Source organism: Salvia miltiorrhiza, chromosome 7 (assembly GCF_028751815.1).
Source record: "Salvia miltiorrhiza cultivar Shanhuang (shh) chromosome 7, IMPLAD_Smil_shh, whole genome shotgun sequence".
Classification (NCBI taxonomy): Eukaryota; Viridiplantae; Streptophyta; class Magnoliopsida; order Lamiales; family Lamiaceae; genus Salvia; species Salvia miltiorrhiza.
The window spans coordinates 58,623,012-58,635,696 of NC_080393.1; the positions used below are offsets into that span (position 1 = coordinate 58,623,012).

Sequence of the window (12,685 nt, forward strand, 5' to 3'; positions counted from 1 at the left end):
ACATTAGGGGCTGTAAATCGAACATCTCAGTGGCTTCTAGTTCATCATAGAGTTTTTAACTTAAAACAATTCATGAGCATAATTTCATCATCTCAAACTTGCTAACCATCACCCAACACATATTCCAAGTGCACATATATAACGAATAGTTCAAAAACAGAGGCCACACAGAGCCTATACCAATCAACATATACAGGGAATAGTGCAAAAACAGAGGCCACATAGAGCCTATACCAATCAACATATACAGAGAGGCAGGTAAAATTGGAGGATCTCACCCAATATTCTGGAAAAGGGAGCAGGCCATTCAAGAAGGCCAACATTGCAGGAGAGTACGCAAGCTTCCTCACAGGGGCCTCTGGACCACAATAACGTACAACGTCGTCCCAATTTTCCTCACAAACGAGGGAAGCATCATCAGGATATGAAATTAAAGTCTCTAGAGTAGGAGAGCTAATCATTTGATAATATTTCAAGGGGGCAGGACACCTAAACAAAGAGAACCTAGATTTCGGCGAAGCTAGGGTTTTGACCGGTGAACACACGGCTTCAATCTCCTTCACCATGTCAGACTCTCTTTCTTCCTCCGAAAAGGTCGCCGAGAAAGGGAAATACGCCTTTGGAGGCGAACCCCAGTTTGAGAAATCCTCCTCCGTGTCTGGAATGTACGTGCCGCTCAGGTAACCCTCCCATGGGTTGTTCATCACGGCGGTGGTCGAGATCGGCGGCTGCTCGTCTTATATCTGTGAAATTTTAGGGTTTTCACAGTAACCGACGAACACTAGAAATTTGGAGCCGACGAACACGGGACAACAGAAATTGACCGAAGCGGAGGTGGCCCCGGTCAATTTCGACCGACGACTTTGGGATTTCTGGGAGAAACGAGAATAGGCGACCAGTGGAGAGAGAGAGCCGACTGTGGTCGACGCCGGTGCCGAATATATGCAATACGTCGCCCAACAATAGCCGACGAGCACCGGCCACCAACAGAGAGAGAAAGTGGTGGCGGCGCCGGTCGAATGGGGCTGACGATTTTAGGGTTTTCTGAAGGATGGAAACGAGCCGGCTGATAGAGAGAGAGAGAAAGATAGCCGAGTGTAGTAGGGTATAGTAGGAAATAGTAAAAGGGATTTAATTAACAAAGTTAATTAAAATTATGTTTAATTAATTTTTAATGAGACCCCTAATTTTTACTAAAAAGGGAAATGAGACAAGATTATTGGGACAAACCAAAAAGGAAAGTGGGACAAGTTTATTGGGAGGGAGGGAGTACTACATTTGAATTAATACCAGAACTCAATGTTGTTTTGTTCAAATAATATCTTTGCTTTTTACTGGATTTTTTTTTTACTGATTATGATGTAATATAGTGAAAGTCTCATTTAATAATAAAAATAGTACTCCCTCCATCCATGAAAGAACTTCCTAGGAGGGAGTGGCACAGATTTTAAGAAAAAAAATTGTTTAGTGTATTGAGAGTAGAGAAAAGGTTGTTGAATGTATTGAGAGTGGTGAAAATGTGTTATAATTAATATTGAGAGTTGTGAAATAAGTAATTATAAGTGGTGGGGCATAGTCCATAAATAAGTAGGAAGTTTTTTCGTGAACGTCTCAAAAAGGAAAGATAGAAAGTTCTTTCGTGGACGGAGGGAGTACTATTTAGATAGTATTATGTGTGCTTTGAGAGAGTCAGGGGATTTTTTAGGACATTAACTTAGATTGATTTGAAATTTAGGACAATAACTTTCGGACTTGTAAAAATAGGACACTAATTAACTATTTTTTTAGAGTAAAATAGGACACTAATTAATAAGTGTCGTAAAAATAGGACATTTCTCAGCCGATAATTGGCTAACAAATGTCCTGCGGATGCAACACTTATTAATTAGTGTCCTATTTTACTCTAAAAAAAAATTAGTGTCCTATTTTTACAAGTTCGAAAGTTATTGTCCTAATTTCCAAATCAATCTAAGTTACTGTCCTAAAAAACCCTCGAACTCGCTTTGAGATGACACTCGTGTGGGGGCGAGAGGACGAGAGAAAAAGAGAACTACATGCATGCATGTATGACGAGTTTAATTAGCCACAAAATTATTTGAATCCATTTGTTATTTGGTTTGGTAATGAGTTAATCATTAATTTTACTTAAGGGTAACCCACTCACCCAATTTATTACCCTACTGTTTTTTTTTTCAGTTGTTGAACGAAACACTTAATAAAAGAAACAGTTACATTCTCTTTCTAGTCCTCTACTTGAACCAAACAAGCACTAGATGTTGATGAAAACCAGAAAAGAAAACATCTAAAAGAGAACTTTTGGTGTATTATTCATCACAAAACAAAAGATACAGACCTTTATATATGAGGCATTCTCTCATACACGAAAGCAAAAAGGGCGAAAAAGCTGCGTACAAACATAACCAACTAAAAGGTGAAAACAACCAAGAGGCTATGCACAGGGGCGGAGCCAGGGGGGTGCCCGGGGGGGCTGAAGCCCCCCCCCCCAAATTTTGAAAAAAAAAAAAAAAAATTTTTTTTTTTTATAATATGTCTAAAAATGTTGTTATTATTGTTATTATATTTGTATTTTAGTAAAAAAAATGTCTAAACTGTATTGAATGCCCCCAAAAAAAATTTAGTAAATGTTGAACTATATTATCTATGAAAATGTTATTATTATTATTATTATATTTGTATTTTAGTAAAAAATGCCTAAATGTATTGAATGCCCCAAAAAAAAAATTTAGTAAATGTTTTGAACTATATTATCTATGAAAATGTTGTTATTATTATTATTATTATATTTGTATTTTAGTAAAAAATGCCTAAATGTATTGAATGCCCCCAAAAAAAATTTAGTAAATGTTTTGAACTATATTATCTATGAAAATGTTGTTATTATTATTATTATATTTGTATTTTAGTAAAAAAAAAAATGTCTAAAATGTATTGAATGCCCCAAAAAAAAATTTTAGTAAATGTTTTGAACTATATTATCTATGAAAATGTTGTTATTATTATTATTATTATATTTGAATTTTAGTAAAAAAATGTCTAAAATGTATTGAATGCCCCCAAAAAAATTTTAGTAAATGTTTTGAACTATATTATCTATGAAAATGTTGTTATTATTATTATTATATTTGTATTTTAGTAAAAAATGTCTAAAATGTATTGAATGCCCCCCAAAAAAAAATTCCGGGGGCTACCGCCCCCGAACCCCCCGTAATAGTTCAGCCCCCCCCCCAAAAAAAAACCTGGCTCCGCCACTGGCTATGCATGCTTGTGGTGCACTGAAATATAGTTTCAATAGATGTATAACATATTTGGAATAAGAAATGAAGTGGTGATTGAGATCTCGAATCAACTATCACCCACTCAAATACCCTCGCCTCTCTAACTGCTGGAAAATCCAATAGAAGAGGCGGCGGATGAAAGAATCGGTTGTGAGATCGTGCTGCTGCCGTTTCTTCTCCTTCCACGAAACGTACAACTTCCTTATAACAACATACGCCGTCGTCAACCCAAAAAAGTTCAAAACCACCGCCAACACTATCATAATCGTATGCCCTCTCGATTGCCTCCTCGAGTTAGGACTGATTATATCCTGGGAAGTCGCATAACTGATCATGATGGCCGTCAGCGACACCCACGTCCCGTACATGGCCACCGCCATGAAGAAAAAATTGGTGGACGGGAGGCCGGTGGTGATGAGGAAGATCGTGAGGAGAGATGAGATGAAGGCCAAGCTGTTGGAGCGAATCAAGCTTCTGTATACCTTGGGGTGATTGTGCGCCAGCACGGCCTCGCCGTGATCGTTAACACCGCCGGGGGGGTTCAGGGCCGCCTGGAACGCCATGGTGGCGATCAATACCACCACCACCATCGTGACGTCGGTCATCTTAGGAATAACATGGAAATATGATTCGTTTGATAAATTTTTCAAGATTCGTTTTATTTTTGTGTAGGTAGCTGTGTGTGGAGGGCTCTCGTTCAAGACTTGCAGCGCTGTTTTGCCCATCGAGTTTCGTGTTTGCCTCTCCACGGTTTTGTTATCCACCAAGTATTGTATAGTCTGAGATTTAATATTCAAGATTAGCCATTTGAACTAATTTTAATCGATTCATATCATAGCCGAATTGGAAAATTTCAACAAGATATGATCCCAGGCAATAAATCTCATTCTGTATACATTAATTACTGCTCCCTCCAGTCCACTTCAAATGTCCTGTTTCTTTTCAACGCCGTTATTTAGGAACATATATGTTAATTAGATTATTAAATGATGTGATGTAGAATTAAAAAGGTGACGTGGGTCTCAAAATTCCTACTTTTTAAGAATAACTTTTTCCATAAAAGAAAACAAGACATTTGAAGTGGGACAGCCCAAAGTGAGACGGAGGGAGTACAACTTAAATCGACTGTGCTACTAATTAATCAAATGATGACAAGAAAGGATAAGTAATAAGAGTTGAGATGTTACCTCAACTTGATTGCATCTGACGGCCAAATGCAAGAGTGTCTCGCCATCATCATCCTTTGCACACACAAGCTCTCCCAAATTCTCCACCAAAACCTTCAATGCCCTAAACTGGCCATGTTTCACACACAGGTGCAGCACAGTCTGTCCCCGATGCAGCCTCTCCATAGCAGGCAAACAACTCTCGTGAACGAGATGCTCGACTATCTCGACATGCCCGTTCATGGCGGCAACATGAACCGGGTTCATGCCTTGGTCGTCGCGCCACCAGCACATCTCCGGGGCAACTGATAGCAGTTTTGAGGCGATGATGACGTGCCCTTCAGCTGTTGCGATGTGGAGAGGCGATGATTTCTGGGAGTCTGGAATCCGAGCTAGACGTGGATTCATCCTTAACACCTCTTCAACGATGGCTGATTGTCCGTGCATTGCTGCTACGTGTAGAAGATTTCTTGAACATGCAAATGGGGCTTCATGAACAAGATATGGATCTTCTTGAACAAGTTGTTTAAGTGTTGTTACATCCCCTTTTGATGCAGCATTGTAGAGTATCTTTTCAACTACTTCTTTCATCATTCTTCCCCACTAGCTAATATATCGATGCCTTCGTTTTTCTTTCTCTAGTTTTTTCATATAAATTACACAAATGATGTATGTATATATAATACACCACTCTCTCTCTCTCTCTCTCAAGAAAGCCGCCTGCAGGAAAAGTTTAAACAAAGACCTCTGTTAGGATTGACCCAAGAAAAGTTCCTTTGAATCTGCTCCGTATATTATAGGGGCGCGCTCCAGTGAGACCCCCTATTTTTCGTGAGATACTGAAGACAATGAATAAGACATATAATACTAATAAACAAGACGAATATCTAACGAACAAGATATATATACTGATGAAAAGCAAAATTTAAAAAATTGGTAATGAATAAGACATATATACTGATGAACAAGGCATTATATACTATGAACAATGCAGTATATGCTTATGAATAATAAAATTTAAAATATTCTGCTCCCTCCAAGATTCGAACCCTATGAAAAAAATTCTCCCTCCAGATACAATATCAGCCATATGATTGATAAAATAAACGCACCGGATCGTGCCCTAGATCTCATTAAAATTAGGAGGTCTCATTGGAGCAGCCCCCTATATATATATATATATATATAGGGGTGGGCTAGAATAAAAACACTCTTAAGTGTATAAAATATAAACGTTTCTTAATGTACGAATTTTATGTAGAACACGTATGAATTTATCCAACAGAGTTACGAATTGCGAAAAATAAATTTTTGTTACCTTTGGGATTCGAACTCAGGACTACGAATTCATCCAACAGGGTTACGAATCAACCGTAGATCTTGATGATATAAGGGTTGAAAATCATTTATATTTTATACACTTAAGAGTGTTTTTATTCTAGCCCTCCCCTATATATATATATATATATATATATATATAGGGTGCGGTTATAGTGAGAACCACAATTATCGTGAGAACATAAGAACCAATAAAATTACTGCATCTGCTATACAAATTAATGCATCTGCTATTAAATTTAATGCATCCGAAAAAAATAATTTTTTTGCTCCCTTCAGGATTCGAACCCAGCACCTGCATCCATCCACCAAGATGATGCATCCACCGTAGATCTTGATGATCGAATGACTTAAAATGGTTCTCCGTTCTTATTTTATTAGTGGTTCTTATTTGAACCTCTCCCTATATATATATATATATATATATATATATATATATATAGAGAGAGAGAGAGAGAGAGAGAGAGAGAGAGAGAACAGATTCCATGGAAAATGCTATATATATATTGAGAGAAATGGAGAATGCGTACGAACAGGGGCGGAGCCAGACTTTTGATCTAGGGCGGTCCAAATTTTTTTACAATAAAAGTAATAATTATATTAAAAAATAAATTAAATTAAAAATAAATAATAATCATTAACACAATATAAATATTATTTGGATTAAAAGAAACATTTCAAACAGTTTTTCAAGTGCAAATACATGATACGTTCCTTTTTAATTTGAAGAATTTTTAAAATTAAATTGTATGAAACGACGTCGTTTAGATCTCACAAAAACGACGTTGTCTTTGCTAATCCACATAACCTCCAATTCAATACTCTCGCGATTGAAAAAAATTGGGGGATGGAATTGTGAAGATAAAAAAAAATAGTAATTTAATTCGTCACGCTAAAAGGTCACGTTAAAATTAACAATTTGAAATAGTTCATGATTTTATTTGCTAAAATCCCATAAAGTAACTTTCAGTATCAAATTTAAAAAAAAAAAAAAAAAAAAAAAAAAAAAAAAAAAAACTCTAGAATCCAATCCAAGCATGATATGTATACATTAGTTATGTGTTTATTTCTTCAAAATGTCTCAACTCTAACGCTTACATATCAATTACAATATAAAATAGCTCAATATGATAATGATTGATGAAGATAAAAATATATTTTTCTATTTTTAATATAAAAATTACGAAAATATACCTACTATTTTTGAAAATTCCAGGGGGGCCAGTGGCCCCTCTGCCCCACCCCTAGCTCCGCCCCTGTGTACGAATAAAAATAATTTCTACAAATAAATCAATATAATGTAACGTATGAACACGCATTTTCATCTATGTTCGAATTCTGAAATGGGCGAGATTTTCACATATTAACTAGAAACATCTATTCATAAGTTAAATTGGCTTATTCATATAATTTATTGGTTTATTTTTTATTCTCGTTTCTCACAAAAAATAAAATTCTCCATGAAATTCTCAACTCATTGAGCATTCTCAACGAAATATTTCTCTCTTGATCTCTCTCTATATATATATATATATAGAGTAATATGCATGTTCACACACACATAAAGTTTAAAATTAAGGTTGATCCAAATGAAGATTCTGCCCAAATTTCCTACTTCTCAATTGCAAGATAATCCATTGAGTCTATATATATTCAAAAAAGGAGGCTTAATTTATTCCACAGAAAAGACAATGAAATGAAAACCCAGCCAAAAAAAACAAAAATCTATTTTGGAAAATTAGTATATATACAGAAGAATGAGACCGGAGAAATAAACAAGTTTAACATTTTGCAACTTGACTAGTTGCATGCAGAAGCTTCGTGGTCTTGCAAGCTCATATTGTATTTAATCAACTGTACAAGTTGTTGTGGCCACAATCCCCCTCACCAGAATAAATATAAATACTTCTATTAATAAAATAACGGGAATAAAAGTTATTGAAGTGTCCCACATTGAATTGGTTTAGTGACATTGTAGCTAATGACTGAGATTAAAAGTCTTATTTTTGAGTTCACCGTTATAAAACCTATGAAATTATTAAAGGGTGTTTGGCTGAACTTATAGATTCTTTAAAACAACTTATAAGTTCTTTCAAAGTGTTTGGTAAAATAAGTTACTAAAGAGCTTATAAATGTAAAAATAAGCTCGATAAGCTTATAAGCTTCACGAAAAATAAGTTCTTCTACCTCGACTTATTTTCTCATTATCTTATAAGCAACTCTCATTTTACAAAAATAACTCAATTATAATTTTTTATCTTCATCATATATTATTCTAATTTCATTTTTCTTCGATCTTCTCTCTAACAAAGATTTTCTCTCATTAACTAAAAATTATGTATTTAGCTTATAAATTCAATTACCCAAATACTTTGATAACTTATAAGCTCTTAAAAAACTACTTCTTACAAACTTTTGAAACATCTTATAAGCTCTTTAAAATAAGTTGAGCCAAACACAATGAAAAAAAAAGACACTTGCTATTAGTTCAATAAAATTATTAATCATATGAAAAATCATACAGATGATAAGATACTTGGTGCAAAGAACTAAACTAGACGAGGAGATGACAAATTCGATGGGCAAAACAGCGATGGACAAAGCCGGCGAAGCTGTGATGTATAAGCACTTCGTAAATGCCAACACCACAGATTTCGTTTCATCTATCATTACTATCATGCTCATCACCACCGGGCTGCCGCTGGAGCACTTCTTTTTCCAGGCGGTGGCCACGACGGCGATGTGGCTGTCGCTGACGTCGCTCGCGGTGGGCTATGGGGCTTCGTTGATCATGACGACTCCTAACGAAGAGCAAACGCTTGGGTATATTGTGGCGGCGGTGGTGTGTGTTTTCCCCAGCTTCATTCTATTGCTAGTTCCTCGTGGAGGACAAAATCTCGTTACGAATATAAACGTCTGCGACATCTGATTTGAGTGTAGTTGCAGAGGAAGGAGAGGTATTATTATTTGTTTGAATAACTGCGGAAAGCATATGCGCGAGAGATGTTCGATCAAAGGTCTCTGTGACTGATTTTACGCCAATAAACTATGTTCGTTTGTACAAATAGGATCCTATATCCCAAAATATAACGTGTACCACTCTTATTATATTATAACTTTTAATTATTTTTTATTCAATTTTAATTTATTATGATTTTATATAATATAAAGATAATTAACATATGGGTTCAGTCATCCATTTATGGTTTATATTATAATTATTTTTTTATATTTAATTGAATTAATAATAGATTATTGAGATTCATTAATTCAAAGTTAGGGTATATAACTTTTTAAATTTTAATTTTTCAATGATAAATATTAATTATACTTTATAATATAATAATAATTTTTATTTTTATAAAAAATAATTATAAAAAAAATGAAGAGTGATACACGATGGTATACACTATATTGTGGGACAGAGGATCCCATCTGGTTTGTTTGTAGTCTTGATATTTTAGATTATACTAGTATTTTCACCCGAAGACAAATAATTTTATATTATAAAATAACATTTTTTTTATCTTCAAATATAATTAATAATATTATATTTTTTCTATTTTCTTCAATGATATAAATTATGTTTTAATAAACAAATCATGGGAATTAAGAGATGTTAGAAGGTACTAAAAAAATTGATTAATATGTGAAATATGTGGTGAGACGTGTGCCATAATGTGTTCTGCTCCGGGGAGGAACATTCATGTAAACATAAACATCAAAACAATAAATCAATACAATAACTTGGTAATCCAGTTCACTGAACCACCTTCATTTGGGGGCTTCGCCCAAGGGAAACATTTTGTTACCTGGAAATAAGTTATAAAATAGACTTGCACAATAAGACTCCCTCCCAGTACGCCTTGTAACTTTCGGAGCCCCCACCCACGATAAAATGCTAGATGTAGATAGGCGTGCACACACCTTAGACATGAACCACGTTCATCACCTAACCCCTTGATATACAAGAAACAAATAAACAAGAGTTTATACAACTCCTTTGCAAAGTACACTCGATCAACAATGTTTACCTCACAAACACTCAACAATAATTGTGTTGACTTTGATTTTTTTAGTACTTAATATAATGATCCTTAATTATGTTAACATATTTTTCTTTTGGCAGTCCCAGTCATTCATGAGCTGCCCAAAGGATTGATTGCTTATTTGCTTAATTCTTTTGCCTCTCTTTCACCCACTTGCATCTCTTCTCTTGCTCCGAGTGTCAGTAGTCCGGGAAATTTAATTTTATTTGTGGTTATTGTGCCTTACCATATGATTGTGTCTTCTCTCGCTCCAATAGTGGTACGCCAGAGTACCAATATTATATGAAATGAGTGGCTGAGATTGAATTATTTTTTTTTTTTTTTTTGTAAATAAAGAGTATTTGTAAGAATAAAAGTTAAGAAAAAGATGTGAGTCCATGTATTAAAAGGAAAAGTACCTTATTTTTCGTGGATGCCAAAAATATTTATTGTGCTCTATTTTCGTGGACGGAGGGAGTAACAGATTTGGTGATTGTAAGACAGCGAATGAAGTATGTATTTTATACTTCATCCGTTTATAAAAAAAGGTACCCTTTTTTATATTATTACTAAACAATAAATAATAAATCTGAACAATTTATATTATAAAATAAAATATTACGTAATTTTAATGTCACAATCGGACTTTAATTAAAGATAATTAAACAGGGAAACCATGACTAAGGGAGGGAGATTAGGAGCGGGGATAGAAAGGGGTAAGTAAATAATGAACAATCGTAAGGAAATGTTTATAATATAACGGAGGGTTATAGTAAGTTCGAATATCTCCGACTTAACCAAAATAACATAAGACTCCTTTGAGTACGCATCATAATAGGGTTCTGATTACATGTATGAAGACATATACCAAGAGTTATTCAATACATATAATATTAAGACAAAATGGAGATCTCATTCGTCACTTCATCACCACCGGCTACTGCATAACGTGCACATTTAGAAATATATGCAGGGCTGAGTACAAAGATACTCAGTGGTTACTTATGCATATAGATACTTGCATTTTGAAACAGTAAATTGTCATGCCATCATAAACAGTACAACAATGGAGTTTTCGCTAAATAGGCCCAAGCTTACTAAATTCATTTGTAATTCTTAAAGTTCGTCTGCAGACTAAATTCTCTTGTAATCTATCATATCTGGAACTGTGTGCCGGAGATGTGGCCACCTCTCAACGAACACCTGACCGGCCAACCCGCTCGATGACTCACGGTCACACGTGAACACTAGCTCTGGCAGGATAGCTATCAACTACTCAGGACCCGAATTCGATTACATAACTGGCAAAGCCACATTAGATAGATATCATACTAAAATTGAAACATTTATGGCAAGACAACAGTTGAAATAATTTTCAGTTCAAAGATTTTGTAACGAAATAACTTGTTCAAATGTAACATTAAACTCATTTGATATATATAAAAGTAAACGCACCTGATAGGAATTTTCTGTAGTACAGTAGCTCCTTGACTGATTATTAATCTCGCGCTTGACTTTATTGCAAGAATATAATATAAGAAATTGCTCAAGCAAAATCCTCAATTAATGAGGATGTAGAATTAACTATGCATGATTCTCTTATGCATGAACTATTATTCAGTGAGGATAATCTGGGAGTTCTACTATTAATCCTTGCTATCGGATAAAAAATAATTAACCGACTAGGTTTCGTTATGGGGTCGAATAATTAACTATAAATAATATGTTCACATCAGGGTGTTCTAACCCGCCAAATGAATAAATCGCGCTCGGGGTAGTTGATAGAGTATAAATAACTAATTCGACTTCTTCGCTTATATAACCCCGTAAGAATTAATCGGGCTCAATAAATAGGGACATAAATAACATTATAAGTTCAAATAATTAAAAGGCTCAATATGAGGCAACCCAATATTTAATTAAATCGAAGTGGCCTGAATGATTAAATGAAAGGCTCAACTGAAATAATTCATTGGCTCGAGAAATTAACTAAATTTGGGCCCAAATAAAATGGTAACGGCCTAACTAAAATAGAATCAATGTGGCGCATCATACTTGACTGATAAGGCCCAAGTGGGAGAATTAGGTAACTGGGCTGAATAATTAATGTAAAATCCAACTGAAAATAAACAATTCTGGCCCAATGAAATAAAAATAAATCAGCCCAAGATTTAAACTAAAGCCCAAGGGAGATAAAATGGTTGAGGCCCAACTAAAATAAAAATAAATCAGCCCAAAATTTCACCCCCAACGTCTCGGTTACCCTCTCTCCTCAAACAGTCACGGTTTCTCCCTTTCTTTCTCAAAATCAGTCGAGATCCTTCTCTCTCTCGCTCTGTCCTCCGCTGAGGAGCCCGCCGCCGCGGCTCCGGAATCCGGCGAGTCGGTTGGCGCCAGTCACCCCGTCCGTCCTTCTTCTCCTCATCTCAATTGCTCAAACTCGAAAAGCCCTAATTTAGTATCAGCAATTGGCCTTGCCACTGCCGCTGCAATTTCCGGCGAAAAGCCGACGTCTCGTTCGTTCTCCTGCGTCGGACTCTCCCCACAAATCCCTTCTCTCAATTCGTCTCTCTCAATTCAATGAAGGAGCGGATGGAAGGCCCTAATTTCCCAAATCAGAAATCGCCGGCGCTGCCTCTACTCCGGTGGGGTCGCCTCTCGTTCTCCTCCATTTCGAGTCGTCTCTCTCAATTTAATGAAGGATCGGATGGAAGCCCTAATTCCTTTCCCTCTTCGAAACGTGCCCTATAAAAAAAAGAATGAAACTTAAAATTTATAAAAATAACGGTACATATGTTATAAAATATCACGAATGCTAAAAATTTCATATTTATGTATGTTGTGAACAAAAAAAAAA

At 35.4% G+C, this 12,685-nt stretch overlaps 1 protein-coding gene across 1 annotated transcript; it reads right to left on the reverse strand.

Moving 5' to 3' along the window:
• Positions 1–3,271: 3,271 nt before the first annotated feature.
• LOC130995162 (ankyrin repeat-containing protein At2g01680-like) lies at positions 3,272–5,156 on the reverse strand. The gene is made up of 2 exons (XM_057920312.1): positions 4,484–5,156; positions 3,272–4,075 (listed from the first exon to the last, which is right to left on the reverse strand). The coding sequence occupies exons 1-2, from the start codon at positions 5,054–5,056 to the stop codon at positions 3,371–3,373; spliced, it is 1,278 nt and encodes a 425-aa protein (XP_057776295.1). The 5' UTR covers positions 5,057–5,156; the 3' UTR covers positions 3,272–3,370.
• Between the last annotated feature and the right edge of the window lie 7,529 nt (positions 5,157–12,685).